The sequence below is a fragment of the Mus musculus genome, chromosome 12 (assembly GCF_000001635.26).
Source record: "Mus musculus strain C57BL/6J chromosome 12, GRCm38.p6 C57BL/6J".
NCBI classification, from domain to species: Eukaryota; Metazoa; Chordata; class Mammalia; order Rodentia; family Muridae; genus Mus; species Mus musculus.
The window spans coordinates 52,893,567-52,912,723 of NC_000078.6; the positions used below are offsets into that span (position 1 = coordinate 52,893,567).

General features: G+C 43.7%; 1 protein-coding gene across 12 annotated transcripts in view; it reads left to right on the forward strand.

The window, feature by feature from the left end:
* The window catches only part of Akap6 (A kinase (PRKA) anchor protein 6), a 456,981-nt gene that overhangs the window by 194,979 nt on the left and 242,845 nt on the right, over positions 1 to 19,157 (forward strand). For all 12 annotated transcript variants that reach the window (XM_006515821.4, XM_006515828.4, XM_006515822.4 and 9 more), the window contains one exon: positions 18,235 to 18,357. In XM_006515821.4, the coding sequence (XP_006515884.1) occupies positions 18,235 to 18,357 (123 nt within the window). The remainder of the gene's footprint in view (positions 1 to 18,234; positions 18,358 to 19,157) is intronic.

Sequence of the window (19,157 nt, forward strand, 5' to 3'; positions counted from 1 at the left end):
ATAGTAATTCACTATGAGCTACACATCTAGATTTTCCTCTGCCTTGAATTGGCATCTCTCATTGTCTTTGTGACCAGATACCTGACCAAGCAGCTTAAGGGAGGGGATTCATTTGGCATGCAGTTAGAAGGGACACAGGGAAGGCGTGACCTCAGGCAACTTCATGACAGGGTCACATGGCTGGGCCTCTTCACTTCTCAGCAGAACTGGAAGCAGAGGCCAGACTGGAAGCTGGATGTGGAAAGCTATGTCAACCTCGGGGCCAGCCCCAGAAACTCATTTCCTGCAGCAAGTCTCCACCTCCTTAATGTTCCATGACCACAGCAGCAAATAGCTGGGGAGCACGTGTTCAAGTATGTGGGCCTATGGGGGCCATTCCCCATGCAAAGGGTGAAGCAACCCCACTGTCCTGTTAGGGAGAACCTGAGAACTCCCCTTCTGCCCACAGCCCCACCCCCACCCCACTCCCGCCTCCGCGTCTTCTCTCCTTCCATCTTTTCTCTCATCCCTGCCTCTTTACTCTTCTGGACCTTGTCTTCACTCCAGCTCCCGAGAAAGAAAGAGAGAAAGGCAGCCAGCTTTCTTCTGTGGACGTGAATGTTTGACATATTTCTTCTGTTCACACACCATTGGTCCAGGTCACCAGGGAGCTTCAGAAATGAACCAGCGTGTTATTGCTACAGATATGTCTTGCTGTAACTGCTGCTTAGAACAACTTGGTGAAAGGAGGGGACTGTGAAGTTAGAAGGAAAGGGGCCAGAGAGGGAATCGAATGCCAAATATCTGCACAGCAAAGTTACGAAATGAATCTGTTTAATGAATGTATGACTACATGAATGAATGACTGTAAGAAGCTAAGTGTAAGCTTCTTCTAGACTAGGGTCATAAACCAATGATCCAAGGGACCAGGTGGATTGTGGAAATGAGTCGTATAGGATGCATAAATGAGGGACAGTGGGCTGATTCAACTGGAGCCTACACAACATGTCTAAAGGACAACACCTCTCAGCTGCAGATGCCATTTGTGTGGGAATGTGACTTTGTACGGCAAGAGATTTTTTTTTTTTAAGTAGGAAACCTACATTTTATGTGACATCTCTCAGTTTTAAAATTTTAATCTGAGCCGTTTTTAAATAGATCCAATAAACACATTCATGGCAAAGATTTGGCTTCAAGTCACCAAGCTGCCATCTTTGATGGGAAACTACTTAAGGTTTTTAAGCATATAAGATTGGTAGCTTCTATACATTAATCTGACCCTCGTTTGGGGACATGCCTCTAAGCCATGGCGATTTTCAGCTGTGGCTGCTCGTTACAACTGCTGGAGGTTATCCCAAACACCCCAACCTCAAACCTTACCCCAGAGCGATTAAATCAGGCCCTATTGCTTTACAAACTCTTCCAGGAGGTCTGGCAGGATGGCTCTGTGCATGAAGGCGCTGGCGTGCAAGCCCGGAGCTCTGAGTTTGATCCCTGGGACCCACTAAAGGAGAATGGAGAGGATCAGTCCCACAAACTGTCCCCTTACTGCTCTGCACGTGGTATGGCACATACATATGCACACACTAATAACAATTGTTAAAGTTCTTCAAGCAGTCGCAATGTTCAATTAAATTGCACAGTAATCCTTTAGGGCCAATTTTAAAGGGTTTTGCAGTAGGCTGTTTATGTTACTACATAACTGTGGATCCATAAAGATGATTTGTTACGTTTTTGGGTCTGTCTTAAAATAAGAAAATGACTGGGCGTGGTGGAACACGCCTTTAATCCCAGCACTCTGGAGGCAGAGGCAGGCAGATTTCTGAGTTCAAGGCCAGCCTGGTCTACAGAGTGAGTTCCAGGACAGCCAGGGCTATACAGAGAAACCCTGTCTCGAAAAAAACAAAACAAAACAAACAAACAAAAAAAGCGGAGAAAAAGCTAATTTTCAGATTTCAAGTTGAAAATTGGGGGCTAGGAGAAGTAAAGATTTAATAAACGGTTCTCAGGGAGCACATCAAGTTAGGTTACGCAGTAAATGTTATCTTAAATGCCAACACTATGGCCGTAATCCAAGTTGAGAATTCTAAATCAACACAATGGTTTTAAAGATAAGCCCACAAAATTCTCTTTAGGGATAAAATAATAAGTCTTCAGAGTAATGTGTTGTGGCAACGCCAGGAGAGAAACGCAGCCTTGCATTAACCCTGCTGATAGATTTGTTGAGCGTGCCAAGGTCATTGTTCAAGGTTGGTTGAGAAGAACCACAGCTTAGAAACAAATCCCTTCTTGTTTTCCCAGGAGGAATGCTGCAGTGCCTTCTGTGGTTTCTACAAAGCTTGCCATGGGCCTTGACAGAATATTAGTGATGATTTACCACCACCGTGAGGCTATGCTAGGCACTGCATCTGGTTCTCTTGGAAAAAAAAAAAAGTTCTGTTCACAAATATAAATGTGAAAATGAAAATCTCAAAAAAATTGTAGGGTGGTGTGTGTGTGTGTGTGTGTGTGTGTGTGTGTGTATGTGTGTGTGGTGTGTGCTGTGGTGTGGTGTGTGTGTCTGTGTGTGTGTGTGTGTGGTGTGGTGTGTGTGGTGTGTGTGTGTGGTGTGGTGTGTGCTGTAGTGTGGTGTGTGTGTGTGTGTGGTGTGTGTGTGGTGTGTGGTGTGGTGTGGTGTGTGTGTCTGTGTGTGTGTGTGTGTGTGCTGTGGTGTGTGTGTGCTGTGGTATGGTGTGTGTGTGTCTGTGTGGTGTGGTGTGTGGTGTGGTGTGTGTGTGATGTGTGTGTGTGCGCTGTGGTGTGGTGTGTGTGTGTGTGGTGTGGTGTGGTGTGTGTGTGTGTGGGTGGCGTGGGATGTGTGGGGGTGGTGGTGGTGTGGGGGGTGGTGTGTGTGTGTATCTGTGTGGTGTGTGGTGTGTGTATGTGTGTGTGTGTGTGTGATGTGGTGTGTGTGTGTGTGTGTGTGTGTGTGGTGTGGTGTGTGTGTGTGGTGTGTGTGTGTGTGTGGTGTGTGTGATGTGGTGTGTGTGTGTGTGTGTGGTGTGTGTGTGTGTGTGTGGTGTGTGTGTGTGTGTGTGTGGTGTGTGTGTGTGGTGTGTGTGGTGTAGACTCTTTCTTGGTATGGAAGGACCATGACTAGGGAAGAAACCCAGGTATCCGTATGACTACAGCAGCAAGATGCCGTTGACATTCAGGTTTACATTTTAAAGACAATTTTAAATTTTGAGAGAAGGAGGGCAAGAAGGAGAGAGAGAGATAAGGATATAGGAGAAGATGAGGAGAGAGAGGGGGGAGGGGGAGAGAGGGGAAGAGGGAGAGAAGGAGGGTTTTTCTGCCTTGTGAGCTCCAGGCTGGCTACCCCATGAACCTCTGAGTGACTATCCAGTCCCCTCCTACCAGCTCATAGGAGCACTGGGGTTGGTGGCCTGGTAGCAGCATCTCCAGCTTTTGACGTGGTCCTGGGATCCAAGCCAGGTCATCAGGCTTGTGTGGCAGCTTTTATCCATTGAGTTATCCTGCTGACCCACGTTTAAAAATACAATTAAAGCAACGCTTAGGACCCCAGTGAATTATTCTCTTCTCCTTTAAACATGAAACAACAACTTTTCATTACTGTGTGGTATTTTGGAAGGAGACAATCACAAATCTGAAAAAAAAAAAAGATATCCTCTGTTGCTTACTTGTAGAATTTCAGGAAAGATACTAAATAGCCATTCCTTTCATACTTTATCACATTTGATTGATAAAATATGTAGATAATACCACCGTTATTAGTGAAGAAAGATAGAAAAGCTACTACTCTGACCAATGATTCACAGTGGGCAATTGAGTTTTATTCACAACTCCACTTATTAATTACGAACACTTAAGTCTCTTCAAGTTTACAATCAAAGTTCTATGATTTTAGTTTGATTTTATTTCTTGAGATATAATCTAACTTTGTAGCCCAGGCTGGTCTGGAACATACTCTGTAGTGCAGACTCGGGCTTGCGGTGAGCCTCCTGGCTTGACCGCTTGAGTGGCGAGGTTAGCGGTGAGAGCCACTGTGCTTGGGTGCACTTTGTAGTTTTGAGATGTGATATATTTTACCACACCATTGCACTGACTGCTTTATGAAATCCCAGAGAACGAGGACTACATGAATGCTAATCTTAATGTTATTATGATTTCTCCAACGAATCTGGAGAGTTGGCATCAATTATATTGAACAAAGCTGCAATAAGAACCTTTGCTTCTGTGCAAAGCATTCTTTGGTGTGTTTTCCTCCAGCATGGGGCTCTGGATGAGCTTCTCTTAGAGAATCTTAACGGCCCGTGAAAGTGAGGCTGGATGTCAACAAGCTTGGATGTGGGAAACTATTCCTGATGCAGTCTCAGCACTGTAAGATGGAAGAAGCAGATGTCTTGGGAGAGCGGGGCCTTGCTAGAGTTTATAAGATGCCTAGAGAGTGACCAAAGGTGACAGACAGGAAGAATTAGGCATGGGCTAGTATGAATTTGTGTCAAATGAGGTCAGGTAAATGTCACATACTGGAAACATTCATCTTGGCAGACTTGCCTCTGGGATGTCTCTCAGTACTGTCGCTTGTCCTCTGTTCAGACAAGGTAGGAAAAAACCATTCTCAAAGCCTAGGTTCTATGTCATGGTCATGAGTGACATCAGCCTGTGTGCGAGCCAGAGGGTCTTACTTGCTGGTCTGACTTGCTTTGTGAATAAAAGTGTTATCACGAAAGGATGCTGCCAGTAAGTCGGGACCGCGTGCTCTCCGTCCTTCAAGCTGGAGAATGAAGGTGTTGGCTACTTCCCAAGAAGCGAGCGGCTCTGTCTGCTTTCCACTGACCCTCATGCTTTAACTCGGGTAAAGGAAGTAATTGTGCTTTCTTGAATGTTTTAAGAAAATCATATTGGCAAAGTGTCACTTATAGGTGATAATCTGTCATTTCCCCCTCCCACGTGTGTGTATTTGGAAGACAGAAGATGGAGCAGAGACAGAAACAAAGGTGTACGTTACAGTTAGCAAGTTAGTACTTTATCGTTTCCTCCTTTCTGCCCTCCAAACTGAATATGGCAGAGTTGATGAAACTCTATGCTTATGATTTCCTTAATTTCTGTAGTATAGAGATTTGTATTCATATTTACAAAAATAATACTTAATTTAAAATTTATATTTACAAAGTAAAGCTATTTTTTCTGGTCCTATCGTCACTCCATCTCAAGGTTTTTATTGTGTGGTGGATGCCATTGTGTTTAAGAGACAAAGGGGGTGCTAAAGCAGGTGTAGGATCCATAAAAAGTCATATTGTGCCCTGATCTTTTGCTAACACATTCTACTGGGATATAAGAGGATCAAGAACTCCTAGAATAGTCTTGCTTAAGACATAAAAAAAAAAAAAAAGAACCTTCAGAAGCGTAGTAGATAGGACTTCATAGCAAAGGAAACATCACTCTTGGTAGGAAGAGATTTCTGAGCAGTGTGTTAGTGACTAAAAAGTTTCCCTGGTGCTGTATGGTTGCAAAACATGACAGCTGATAAGGTGGGCTCTGGAGCCATAATGTCTTCTAAGCCAAATTCCATCATTCCCTCTAGTGTTAAACTCACCATGTATATTATTTTGAGTAAATAACTTGACTTTTTGGTACTTCAGTCACATCCCCTGCAAAATATACTACTAATCCCAGCATAAGACAGAAGGAGGCAAAGGGTCATGAATTCAAGACCAGCCTGGACAACACAGGGAGTTCAAAACCATCCTGGACATATCAAGACACTATCTTAGAAAAGCACAGGCAAGATAGATGCGTGGCTAAAGGCTGTGACAGTTAAATGTGTTTAAGTTTCTATAGAGCCCCAAGAACTGCTTAGTACCCACTTACCTTGTATTCTCTTTAACCCTTTAGTTTACTAAGTCACTTTGAAGTCAACTTTCTGCAGGATCCCCTGCCACATTGTTCAAATCTACCCTTCCCATGTCTTGGGACCTATCATGGCTATCCCAGTTTCCTGTACCTCTTCTTTGTGAGACTCTGGGCCTCCTGCCACGATAGATGGTGTTTACATTGTATTAGAGTCGATTTTCTCCTAATTGGTCCAATAATTTTAGTTAATGAATTTCTCTGTCATCTTAGGAAGTTTATGTAGACAAATTTATGCAATGACTATGTGTTCAGACAAATATAAACAGCATTCTAGTCTATGATGTTGCCACACAGCCACCTTATAAATAATATGTACTTATTTATTTGTAAGTATGAATATTTATAACATATTTATAATTACATACTTGTAAATAATTCCCTCAGTAAATTTAACCAGAAGGAAGGTGATTATACCATATTATATATAGAAAGGGGAATGGCCTCCAATAAATAGATTTAGAATTCTTCATCAAAATCCTGATGGATCAGCCAGGTATGCACGCCTTTCATCCCAGCACTTGGGAGGCAGAGGCAGGGGGATTTCTGAGTTCGAGGCCAGCCTGGTCTACAAAGTGAGTCCAGGACATCCAGGGCTATACAGAGAAACTCTGTTTCGAAAAAACCAAAAAAAAAAAAATCCCTATGGATCAAGATGGAAAGATTAAGAAAAGATAGTGGAAAATATATATATTGGGATGATTCTTGGGAGAGGAACATTTTAGGTGGATCTTAAAGGACAGATACCATGAATAAATCACAAAACATTGAGTGTGTGGAAGACAAGGATCACCTTGTCAAACTCCAAGCACGATGGTACAGACCCCAGTGAGGAATGGATGCCACTCGTTTGACAGCCAGAACCTGTCTCTCCAAGTCCAGGAGTCCTTCCTATTAGAGCATCACCGCCTAGAGCATTGCATTATAAAAACGTATCTCAAAGGGACAAGCCAGCCCTCTGTTAAGCCATGTGTGTTTAAGATCTGGATGGTTTGTGGGTCTGCTGTTTGCACCCTTCGCCTGGGTCAGCTCTTCTATGCCCCATTCCCTGGCACCGCTGGCATGCTGCTGTCACTGACTAGATCTTGCTGAAGATTTCCAAGCTCACAAACTAGTTTCCTTTCTAGACATCATAAATGTGTGAGTTCAGAAATCGAAGTTATTATAGCTGACATGTTCCCAGTCTTTCTATGAACCCCTTAAGAACCTCCTCTTCCTTCTGTTGGGGAAAGATACCTCCAACCAAATTAGGACGTCGGCAGTTGTTTTGGACTCTGACATCTCTATCATTAGTTGTTACCAAGTGTCCATTCTCCCCTCCAGCACTCTCTGTAAACTGGCATATCTGTCCATGTTCACTTTGCTGGTTAGTTTTAGTCAAGTTGACCCATCCTAGGGTCATCTGGGAAGAAGGACTTTCCATCGAAGAGTCGATATAATGCTGTCCTATGGCCATATCTGTGGGGCATTTGTTACATGCTAATTAATATAAGAAGATTCAATTCATTGTGGGTGTTGCATCCCTGAGCAAATGGGCCTGGGCCATATAAGAGGAATAACTTGTCAAGCCAGAAGGAGCAAGCCTGTAAGCAGCATTCATTGTCTCAGCTGTAGTTCCTGCTTTGGATTCCTTCAGTGATACACTGTAACTTGTAAGCCAGATAAGCTCTTTGTACCCAAGTTAGTGTCTAGTCAGTGTTTTTATCACAGCAACAGAAAGCAAGCTAGAACCTGCCCTATTCTACCCTAACCAAGGTCTTCGTAGCAGCCTTTAGACTGGCTTCTCTCTTCTTGACCTTGCAACTTGTTGCCCACACAGCAGCCAAAGTGAGTCTTTTAAGACATCAATACAATTCTCTCTTTCTCATGCTTCAGAGATCTAGTAACCACTTATGGCCCTTGGGATGAAGTCCAAACTCTTGAACACATGGCATGTGGTCCAACACCTGGCCAACCTCCTTCCTCACTGTTTCCCCTTTGCAGTGTTAGTTGTGTTCAACTACACAGAGCTCTCACAGGCTGTTCCCTCTTGGGCTTTATTTGTCACAGCTCTCTGTTCCTCTCACACCCTCATCTCTCTTTTCCAAATCATTTACCCTTATCTGACAATGGCCAGACTAGTAGTTTCCTCTAAGAAGCTGCCAAGTGAACGTCTTTCCTAGCGGCTCCTGACCCTTTAGGGGCATATTCATGAGAGGTTCTCAGACTGTGGCCCAGTTACCTCTCCCTGGTTCCTAAGACACTTTCGGGGGTGTGAAAAGATAAAGCTGTCCTCACAGTAATACTAGAAGAGAGTTTTTGGGAATTAACGCTATAGATTAAGTCCAGAAGAAAACTAGAAATCTGCTGTCTCTTAAGCCAGACATACATACATTTACACACAGTTAATGCCCCACTTTCACTATTTTAAAAACATATAGATATTTTTCCATAACAAAGTATCATTTATATTACCATATCATACAGTATTGCCATCTTAAAATTTATCAATACATATTTAGGAATTCCTATAGTGAATATTAACAAAGCTCAAAGAAGACAAAATTTCTTCAGTGTTTCCTCACTTTATTGTAATGAACTCACAAATTAAAAACATCACACACCTAGATGATGCTAACCATAAAGCAAACACGTTCCTGGTCTCAAGCCAGGCATCTGTGGATGTTTGTGCAGTGCTGAAGCCATGAAGCTCTGTATAGGGCTAATCCTCCCACCCCCACCTCACCCCCCAAAAAAGACAAGAAGAGAGAAAAGGAAAAGAAAGCCAGGACAGAGCTGAAAGGTAGAACAATTAAGTTCACATTTCCCTTCACAATGTGTGTCTTTCTGCCTGAATTCTGACCTTCCTCATTTCCTAATAGATCCTTTCTCGGTCCCTTTTCTAAATGCTCTGCTATATGCACACTTACAGAGAAACGTGTGTGCATTACAGGCTAGGACTCACATGCGTGAGAGGTCCTGTGCTTTCATTCTTTGTTCCTTTCTTTCTTTTTGAGCCTTGGTGACCTCATTTTACATTGTATTTTCTATGTTCGTCCATTTTCCCAGTAAGTTCTAAGTACAAAGGAATTTTTACATGAAATGTTTGATGTACTGATCAGGCACAGCCTAACTTCAGGATGTCCTGGGCTATGAGCTGTGTAAGGGCATAGGCCCTCCCATCTGTGAATCCTAGCACCCGGTACAGTTTCTGGTTCATTGTGAAGTCTTAATCAGTAAAGTGTTTAAAAAACAAGACTTGGAACATCTTTTGGGTATATGCCCAGGAGTGGTATTGCTGGATCCTCTGGTAGTACTATGTCTAATTTTCTGAGGAATCACCAAACTGATTTCCAGAGTGGTTGTACCAGCTTGCAATCCCACCAACAATGGAGGAGTGTTCCTCTTTCTCCACATCCTCGCCAGCATCTGCTGTCACCTGAGTGACATTCTGACTGGTGTGAGGTGGAATCTCAAGGTTGTTTTAATTTGCATTTCCCTGATGACTAAGGATGTTGAACATTTCTTTAGGTGCTTCTCAGCCATTCAGTATTCCTCAGTTGAGGATTCTTTGTTTAGCTCTGTACTGCATTTTTTAATAGGGTTATTTGATTCTCTGGAGTCTAACTTCTTGAGTTCTTTGTATATATTGAATATATATGTGTATATATATGTATATGTATGTGTATATATTGTGTATATATATATATATATATCCTCTATTGGATTTAGGATTGGTGAAGATTTTTTCCCAATCTGTTGGTTGCCTTTTTGTCTTATTGACAGTGTCCTTTGTCTTATAGAAGCTTTGCAAGAAGGGCAATTTAATATTTAATTCAGCTAGCTTGGTGTTACTCAATGTAGAGAAATATATATGTTGAATCAGTAGCATTGGTAACTTTGCATTATTCCCAAAGCCCTTGTCTATTTTTTTTCTATTTTACGTTTAACCTGAAACTCTTGCCCAGAAGATGCCTATGGTAACTTAAAAATGAACAGTGTCACTCTGATGCCTAAGTTCTCCTGCCACAACTATCCCCGTGTGCACTATAGTCCAGTTTGTAATGTTTTAACATAATTTCCCTTGCTTGAGTAGGCAGATTTGAAGAGGTATTTGTGCCTAGCTGTGTGCTCTCTGTCTCTCAGCTCATCTGCAGTGATAGAGCTCAGAGTTGTGTCCTCTTCTGATTTGCTGTCCTGAAGTTCTACGGCAGTTGTTGCATTTTCTTGTCTACACGATCACCTTTCCATGTGGAATTTTGTCCCTTTTCTAAGAATGATAGCCTTAAAAGAAGCATATGTTTCCTAGAGAAAAGTTAGACTATTTAGGTAACAACACAACAATTACATGTGATCTTTTGAATACCTGGGAATTATACAGACATTCCACAAGTCTCCATGCCTTTCTGTAGATGTTTGATTCCCTGCAAATCCAAACAGGGTTATAACAACATCTTCAGCTCTGCTCTTCAGTGTCAAGGAACTACCTCTTCTTTTTCTCCCTGAAATTTTTCTGGGAAAATCAGAAAACGTTGCTTACTGAAAATGCACGACTATCCCTAACAAAACGGGGGGGGGGGGGACACTTTAGCTGTGAATAAAAGACACCAGAAAGGAAAGGGAGAGGAGAAAAGAGAGCTGAGGAGTGAAGAACGAGACAGGAGGGAGCTGGGGGAAGAAGGAATGAGGAGAAAAAGACAAAAAAGAAACAATAATCAAGAAAAGAGAGAAGTTAGAATGGGAAGGAAGCTCTGATCTGGGACGCGGTTGGTTGAGTGGTGCGGGGAACACTAAGCTGCAGCAGATGTGTGGCAATAAGAGCTCCCACCAGAGACACTACAGCCCTTTTCTCTCTCTGTACCCATGAGGAAAGTCTGTCTACGTAGTCTGGTGTGGTGGTTCAAACCTGGAAAAAGAATCCTAAAAAATCATCTCATAGCTTTATGACTTTAAGTGAAATGTCTAACACCTCTGTGCCCTACTGTCTTCATCTGTGCATTGGGAAATCTGTCATGACTCAGAAATATTGTTAATTATTAAAATAACCGGGATGAAGAATTGAAATATTAAGCACTTAAAGTTATACTACTGCTCATGGAAAACCTACAATTAAACCATTTAAAGGGACAGAGAGGTGGCTCAGTGGTTAAGAGCACTGGCTGCTTTTCCAGAGGGCCCAGGTTCAATTCCCAGCATCACATGGCAGCTCACAACTGTTTGTAGCTCCAGTTGCAGGGTTCTGGCTTCTTGGGGCACTACATATGCATGGTAAATAGACACACATGCAGGCAAAGCACCTACACACATACAATAAAAGTAAGTCTTTAGAAAAACTTTTGAAGTATTAATATCCTAAATTCAGAGGGATGAATATGTCAAATATTTTGTACTTATAGTCAAATAGAGATCAAGCAATCTGCTCCAGTTTCCCTGTAGGTTTGAGGGTACTCCATCCAAAGTCCTGCTTAGAGGAAGGCTGTAAATCTTTGGGCATGGCAAGGTGACCTGGGAGCACCCCCAGCTCCACTCCTCACATCCGAGTCTGCGTGTGGCAGCTTCCTCCCTAGGAAGCAGAGTGTATGGGAATCTTACAGGGCGCTTGTGAGGGTTAAAAGGAGGATTGACAAGTAAGTGCTACATTCATATGTATTAATTAGCAATCGTTTATTACTCCTTGCGGTTTATTCTGAAGTATTTTTAAGCTTTTTAAATCAGGTTTTCACGATTTGTATTCCGTTTTTCTTTTGCTCTTAGAGTCTTTGATAATTTCTTTGTCTACACAAATAGGGAGCGACTGAATTCAAAGCCTCTAATTCTTTACAGGAATCCTTCCCCACTGTAAGACAGATCTCCTTCTGGGCTTCTCTCATCCTTGTTGAGATCATTATTACTGGGATTGCCAGGCCCACAGATTTCAACTCAGTTTCCCTCTTGTATAACCCTGAGCTCAGAATGGACCATCTCTATCTGTTGAGTTTAGATAAAGCTATTTCTTCACATCTCTCCCCCCCTGTTTTTGCCCCCTTTCTTCTGGGACAATTACACCAGTATGCTTTTATATTCTAAAGTTACCCATTGGACCTCTAGAAGAGAAACTAAATATTTCAGGAGGCATTGTCACCATTGGCACGCCTCTCTTGGTCTCAGCCTTCTTTTCTCCTGGTGTGGGCTTTGTGAACAGGACGGGGGCAATTGAGTGAAGCAGAGGAGACAAATGTTTGTAATTCCCAGGACTTCACACAGAGCCTCTGGATCTGGTGGCACTGCCACACGCAGGTGGATTCGTGGTCAGGAAGAGATAAGCCACATTTGAGTGTGATTGTATAAAAGCCTAAATTAGACGTTTCAGATCGACATTCTGTATAAGAATTATGTTTAGGAATGCATGAATCTCTACCCTGCAGGATGCTCACATCCAATCTCCGTGCATAATTTTACTTCTAAATGGAGGTCTAATTTACTGGAGCCTAAATAAAGCTGTACTGCGGGAAGTTTGTGGTGTCCCTTAAGTGTTACTTGTTGGTGGCCCCACTGCCAAAGACGTGTTCCTGAGAGTGTGTATTGTTTTAAGTTGTCAAATTTTATTCTTAAGTGCTTGGCTACTAATAGAAACATGTATTGGTGGCGTCCTTGCTAACCTGCAGGTTTCCCCGGCTGGGCTGCGGCTCACTGATGCTGGAAGCAGAACCTTGGCTGTCTCTGCATGCCCAGAGCAGTGGCTGCAGCCTGTCAGGCTGTGGCTGTGTGGGAACTTTTCTCACTCATCTTCTCAGCAGTGCTTATCATCTTCACACAGTGCTGTGCTCTTACTGGGCAATTGAGTGTGTGTGTGTCTGTGTGTCTGTGTCTCTGTGTGTGTCTGTATGTGTGTGTCTGTGTGTGTGTCTGTATGTGTGTGTCTGTGTGTGTGTCTGTATGTGTGTGTCTGTATGTGTCTGTGTCTGTGTGTGTCTGTATGTGTGTGTCTGTGTCTGTGTGTCTGTGTGTCTGTGTCTCTCTGTGTGTCTGTATGTGTGTGTCCGTGTGTATGTGTGTATGTATGTCTGTGCGTGTCTCTGTGTGTATGTGTGTTTGCAACAGGAATGGGTAAATTCATGCACACATACATGTGGAGGCCAGAGTCAGATCATGTGTCTTCACTGAGTCCTCCTCATATTAGTTTTTGAGGCAGTCTTTCATGCAGCTTGGAGCTTACCCCTCATCTTAGTTGGCTGGCCATTATGTTCCAGGGGCCTTTCTGCCTTCATAGCTGCTGAGAGGTCTTGAGGATGCTACATTAATCCTGAGTCAATTCTGAACTGAGTGTCTCACAGTGCTCCTCCCCACCATCCTGCTCTTACACAGTGCTCCTCCCATCATCCTGCTCTTACACAGTGCTCCTCCCATCATCCTGCTCTTACACAGTGCTCCTCCCATCATCCTGCTCTTACAAGTGCTCCTCCATACCATCCTGCTCTTACACAGTGCTCCTCCCCACCATCCTGCTCTTACACAGTGCTCCTCCCATCATCCTGCTCTTACACAGTGCTCCTCCCATCATCCTGCTCTTACACAGTACTCCTCCCATCATCCTGCTCTTACACAGTGCTCCTCCCATCATCCTGCTCTTACACAGTGCTCCTCCCACCATCCTGCTCTTGCACAGTGCTCCTCCACACCATCCTGCTCTTACACAGTGCTCCTCCCATCATCCTGCTCTTACACAGTGCTCCTCCACACCATCCTGCTCTTACACAGTGCTCCTCTCATCATCCTGCTCTTACAAGTGCTCCTCCACACCATCCTGCTCTTACACAGTGCTCCTCCCCACCATCCTGCTCTTACAAGTGCTCCTCCACACCATCCTGCTCTTACACAGTGCTCCTCCCCACCATCCTGCTCTTACACAGTGCTCCTCCACACCATCCTGCTCTTACACAGTGCTCCTCCCATCATCCTGCTCTTACACAGTGCTCCTCCCATCATCCTGCTCTTACACAGTGCTCCTCCCATCATCCTGCTCTTACACAGTGCTCCTCCCATCATCCTGCTCTTACACAGTGCTCCTCCCATCATCCGGCTCTTACACAGTGCTCCTCCCATCATCCGGCTCTTACAGGCTCTTCACCTCCTCTTCTGTGATGTTCTCCAAGTGTTGGTGGTGGCAGTGGGTGTTGAGAAAGAGGTCTCATTTATGGATGAGTAGCCTTTAATGTACTTTCTCTGGCAATTATCATGGAATCCCCCAAATGAATATTATTGCATGAATTTTACAGGTGAAGGAACTGATTTCAAAGGCAGGAAACAACTCCTGTAGTAACTGCTGGAACCAAAGTCAGTTCTGAGTGGCTCTACCACTGTTCCCTAATGTCTACCCTGGCTCACGGTTAATGTGTCTCTCTTTTAATATACCATCTTCTGTTATCCTTACATAATCTTTATTTATTTTCAACTTTCAATTTCTGGGAAGAAAAACCTATCAGTCAAGTCAGCCAGCTGGTCTTCCGTGATGTCATGTGGACCAGTGAGACCCTGTTTGTGTACTGAGTCCATCACCTTCCAGCTCCAGGTTTGGGTACTGAGTCCATCACCTTCCAGCTCCAGGTTTGGGTACTGAGTCCATCACCTTCCAGCTCCAGGTTTGGGTACTGAGTCCATCACCTTCCAGCTCCAGGTTTGGGTACTGAGTTCATCACTTTCCAGCTCCAGGTTTGGGTACTGAGTCCATCGCCTTTCAGCTTCAGGGCACGGACAAGACACTTGCTCTTCTCATCTGCATACCGAGAGTGACAAGAGTCCCCACCTCCTGTGATCATTACAGGTCCTAAGTGTTTTATTTTACACAACAGATCCTAGCTGTAGTGAGGGTGCTTATTACTTCAGCTAGAATTATCCGGATGAATTCGCTGGGCCTTTAACTGTGGAATACGGAGAAAGTAGCAATTAGGTTTTAACGACTTAAAATACCAATAGAAGTTGGCCATTTTTTTTTTCTCCATAAAGTTGTTGTTCACGGTTCCGGGGTTCATCTGCATGGCCCTGCTTGTTGGCAGCTTATTTGATCTAGTCTGGCCCAGAATTCACATCTGGGGTCTCTAACAGGAGACAGAATCCTTTTGAGGTGAAGACACACAGATACACAAGGTTCACATCCAGATGCCAGACACCACAGGGCAACTGACCATCCAGGACGTGGCTAACGCTGCCTGCTGACCACTTCCTCTGTCAGTCAACGGAGTCATTCAGCCTGTTACGGCAATGGTCGTGAATGGTCACATTTAACTTCCTTCAAGTCTGCCTTCCGTACGTTAGGAGGGAACTCTTTAGTGATCTTTCTTGCAGAGCTCCTCTCAAAAGACGGGGCAGAAAGAGATCAGTGCGAAGGGAGAGGAGCTGAGGAGCTGAGGAGTCCAGGAACCGAGGAGCCAGGCTCCCACCTCAGCCTTTGTGCGCTGGGGTTGGGGGAGGTGCGTTCTCCACACAGTGCAGGGCAGCACCAGGCAGGAGGAACCTGACTTCTATAGTTATCCAGAACACTAGAGAAACACACTCATGTACCTAGTACCAACCATAGGAAGGAACAAATTAATGTACAGATAAGAGTGCTGTGTATAACAGAATACGTCCTTCATTCTTTCTTAGGAGCTGTTTTTCTTACAAAATCATTTGAATCCAATATATCAGAGTTTAGACATGCTTTGCATTCTGCCATCTTTTTAAATATCGATATTTACCTTTCTGTGCCCATTCATGTCTACCAGTTGCTTCATACACAGCAGGATCTTACTAAATATTTCAATGAATGAATGAATGATCAGTTTTTGTCATATTATAGTTTGATCCCTATTTCAAAATAGTTGCATTTTCTAGATTTACCCTATTTTTCTGCCTGTTGTCATCCACACCGGCCTGCTTTCCTTTATTCACACCACAAAGATGTCAGTGGGCCCTCTGAAAGCAAGCATCAGCTGTGTGTGGGTCTAAGTGTGAATGCACCTGTGTGCACCACTTTCTTGGTCTTTCTGAGAGAGAGAGGACATGTCCCGTGACTCACAGGAAGTGCCCTTGGTAGTACACGGAGGTGCTGGAACACTGGACAAAGCCAGGAGATCAATACATCAAGAGCTGACTGAACGCCAGGGAAACTGATTTCCATTCAACCGTTTGCATCCGCACTCTTAAGGCCACACACAGCAACAGTGCCCCCACTGGGGTGTAGAGAGCCAAGATTTCCCTAAGAGAAAGTACAACCTGGTTTTTGTTACAAACAGGAACAGCGAGACTTCTCATGTTTCTGTCTCGATGGATGAAACTTGGCATCGGCAAAAGAGGAGGCAGGAGATCACCCGGCAAAGAAAACCGGTGAGGGTGGGCTGCAGTTGAGAAGACATTTGCAGAGAAAGGTCCTTGTTGTCTCTGATGTCCACCCTGTTGTGTTGACTGCCTGAGCTGTACAGACACTCGTTCAAGGAAGGTTTCCCAGGGCCCTCGGTTTACTAATTGCATCTCAGAAATCTCAGCTAACCCTGCACTCGTGGTTCTGCTAGGAAATCTGACATGCATGACTTAAAACTTTTTGACTAACAACATCTATGACCCTGAACACGCTCCTAAGCTTTCATGGTTGTTTTTAGAGGGGGAGGGTGATAATTAATCATCTAGTATTGATTATATTTAAAATAGCATACTTAACTATTTACCCTTCAGATTCAACTTGTTTCCAAATAGCTTGCGCCCTGACTTAATTTTAATCCACACACCAGTTTATATACAACAACTCAAGTCACACTTAACAGCAAGTGGTGGATGACCTGTGCACTAAAATTATGATTTCTATTTTAGTTGCCATCATCTACACTCTCCTGTAGGTGACAGATAACGCGTCTATATGTTTCTATGCTCGCCCAAGGGTCTCTTAACTCTTCCACAAAAATTCCACTATGAGGGTACTGTCTGACGACTTGAGTTCCACAGGGCTCTGCCGAGCTTGCGGAAGTGACAGGAACATCCGAGGACATTTGTCTTAAATATGACATGTGAAGTATTGACAGCCCCCTAGGAAAGCCCGGGAAAACATGGACGCACCACTCCACGGGTGCCAGACGGAGATCCACCCAGGTCGGGAGGGGCGCGCTCTAGTAGAGACTGTGGGCCTCTGTACCTGATCTCTCCCTTTGGAACAGGAGCGTGTCTCTGGGCTTTATCCGTCTGCTTTTGTCTTTTCTAACATCCTACCCCATTTCTTTTTCTTATAATCCACTAGGGGAAAACTGTTCACATTTCAGGTTATGAATTTTTTAAAAAATCTAGGATGTACTAAATAATAAAATTCAACTTCTGAGAAGCATGACAACGAAAGTGAACGTCTACATATTGGTCTTATTTTTGTCTTAGGATGTCCTCATTAAAGCATTAAAATAATGATCAAAATAAATCAAAGGTAAAAAGAGAAAGAAGGAAGGAAGGAAAGGGAAAGGGAAAGGAAAAGGAAAAGGAAAAGGAAAGGAAAAAAGAAAGAGGATGGATTTCCTGTAAAATAGGGAAACAGCATACCAAACCAAACGAACATGGAGGCCCGCCCTTGCACCGCATGACCTCCAGGTGGCGCTGTTGACCTACACATGGAAAGCAGACGCCAGGTTCAGTTTATAGCTGGATTTTCACTTTTTCAAAAATATTTTCTGTCTCCACAGATGTGTTCTTTTAAATGGTCAATAAAATTTTATAACCACTATTTGAAAAATCGCAAGATTATTGTGATTTGTGCTTCCCGGGCAAGAATATTTCTTCCCGTCCAGACATACTCAGCCAGTCAGGTGTCTGTCTGCATTTGTTCCGTGGTGTCTCTTTTCTGCCCTTCTCTACTCCCAAGCACCCACAGGCTCAGCCACAGAAACTTGGGCTGATGATGGGACACAACCGGTGTCTTCATCATTCGGCTCTAGTAACTCAGCTCCGTACACTCTGAATGGGCGGGGTCATCTGTACTCAATGCCCCCCGCCCCCCGCGTCCCCAAGCCAGGCAGTGGTTTGGGTGTGGGCAAGCAGAAGTTTGTCACGCACTAGAGATGTTTTGAGGTAACTTACGCAGTGCCCCCCACGGTCTAATCGTTCTCTAGGAAGCTGCCTCTAGGTAAAATCCAGGAGAGAACTTGATTTCCTGTTTGGAAGGATTTCAGGCCAGGAGCAGTGGTCATCACCAAAATCCAACCCAACCCAAACCAAACCAAATCAAACCAAACCAACCAACCAACCAATCAAACATCAAAGCAGAACAGTAGGAAGAATTGCCATAGTTTGAGGCAAAGTTTGGGATTTTAAAGATTATCTTTAAAAATAATCAACTAACCTTCCTTTTGTGCCCTTCTTTTCCTTCTCTCACAGGGGTTTGTGAACAAGCTGGACGAATTCATTCAGTGGCTAAACGAAGCCATGGAGACCACGGAGAACTGGACTCCGCCTAAAGCCGAGACCGACAGCCTCCGGCTGTACCTGGAGACACACTTGGTAGGCAAGATCATGTTGTGGCTTCTCTTTCTGTCAAGGATTTCAATGTTGCGATTTGTTTAGGTCCAATATCAATTTTAGTTATCAAACGTCATTATATGCTAATGAACCCAAGCTCTAATGGGGTTAAGCCTCAAGCTGACCATTTTCAGGCATTTCAAGTAATAATATGACCCCTAAGGCCTCCGTACTTCAAACAGATGCTTCAAAGCTTTCTCCAGAAGGGACGCTATTTTAAAACACCTTAGAAAATCTTATTAGACCCGTGTTCTCTAAAGTGATGATTGAAGATTTCCCTCTTCTTGGGGGGAAAAAAAATAAATGAATAAAAGAGAAAATTTTGATGACCATTCTGAAGCTTTCTGGAGTTCTTGTAAAATTAATGAGCCCCTCATTATCAAGAAGGTCTATTTAATCTGTTCTACACTTGGCTATTTTAATAAAATATTTAAAATGATGATCTCCATCATTTCTGCTGCTACGTGGATTTTTCAGTAGATAATTAATACAACTGTCATTTTGCCGGGCCCTCTGCTTAGGGAAAACCAGGGAGTCATTGTGGATAACACTTGGGTGACTATGTTTTGAGTCTGTTTAAAGCAGGAATTATAGACCAGGATACACTTGATGAACCTCGGGAGGTTTGTAGTGAATGCTTCAAATGGCCGATATCAATTATGAAGGGGTGGGACCCCCGTACCGGAGTGTGAGAAAGCGTGACAAAAAAGCACATTGTCATAGGAAATGAAAACTCGGGCTTTGAGGATCTCATCTTTATTCCTTTCACTGATAGCATAAAA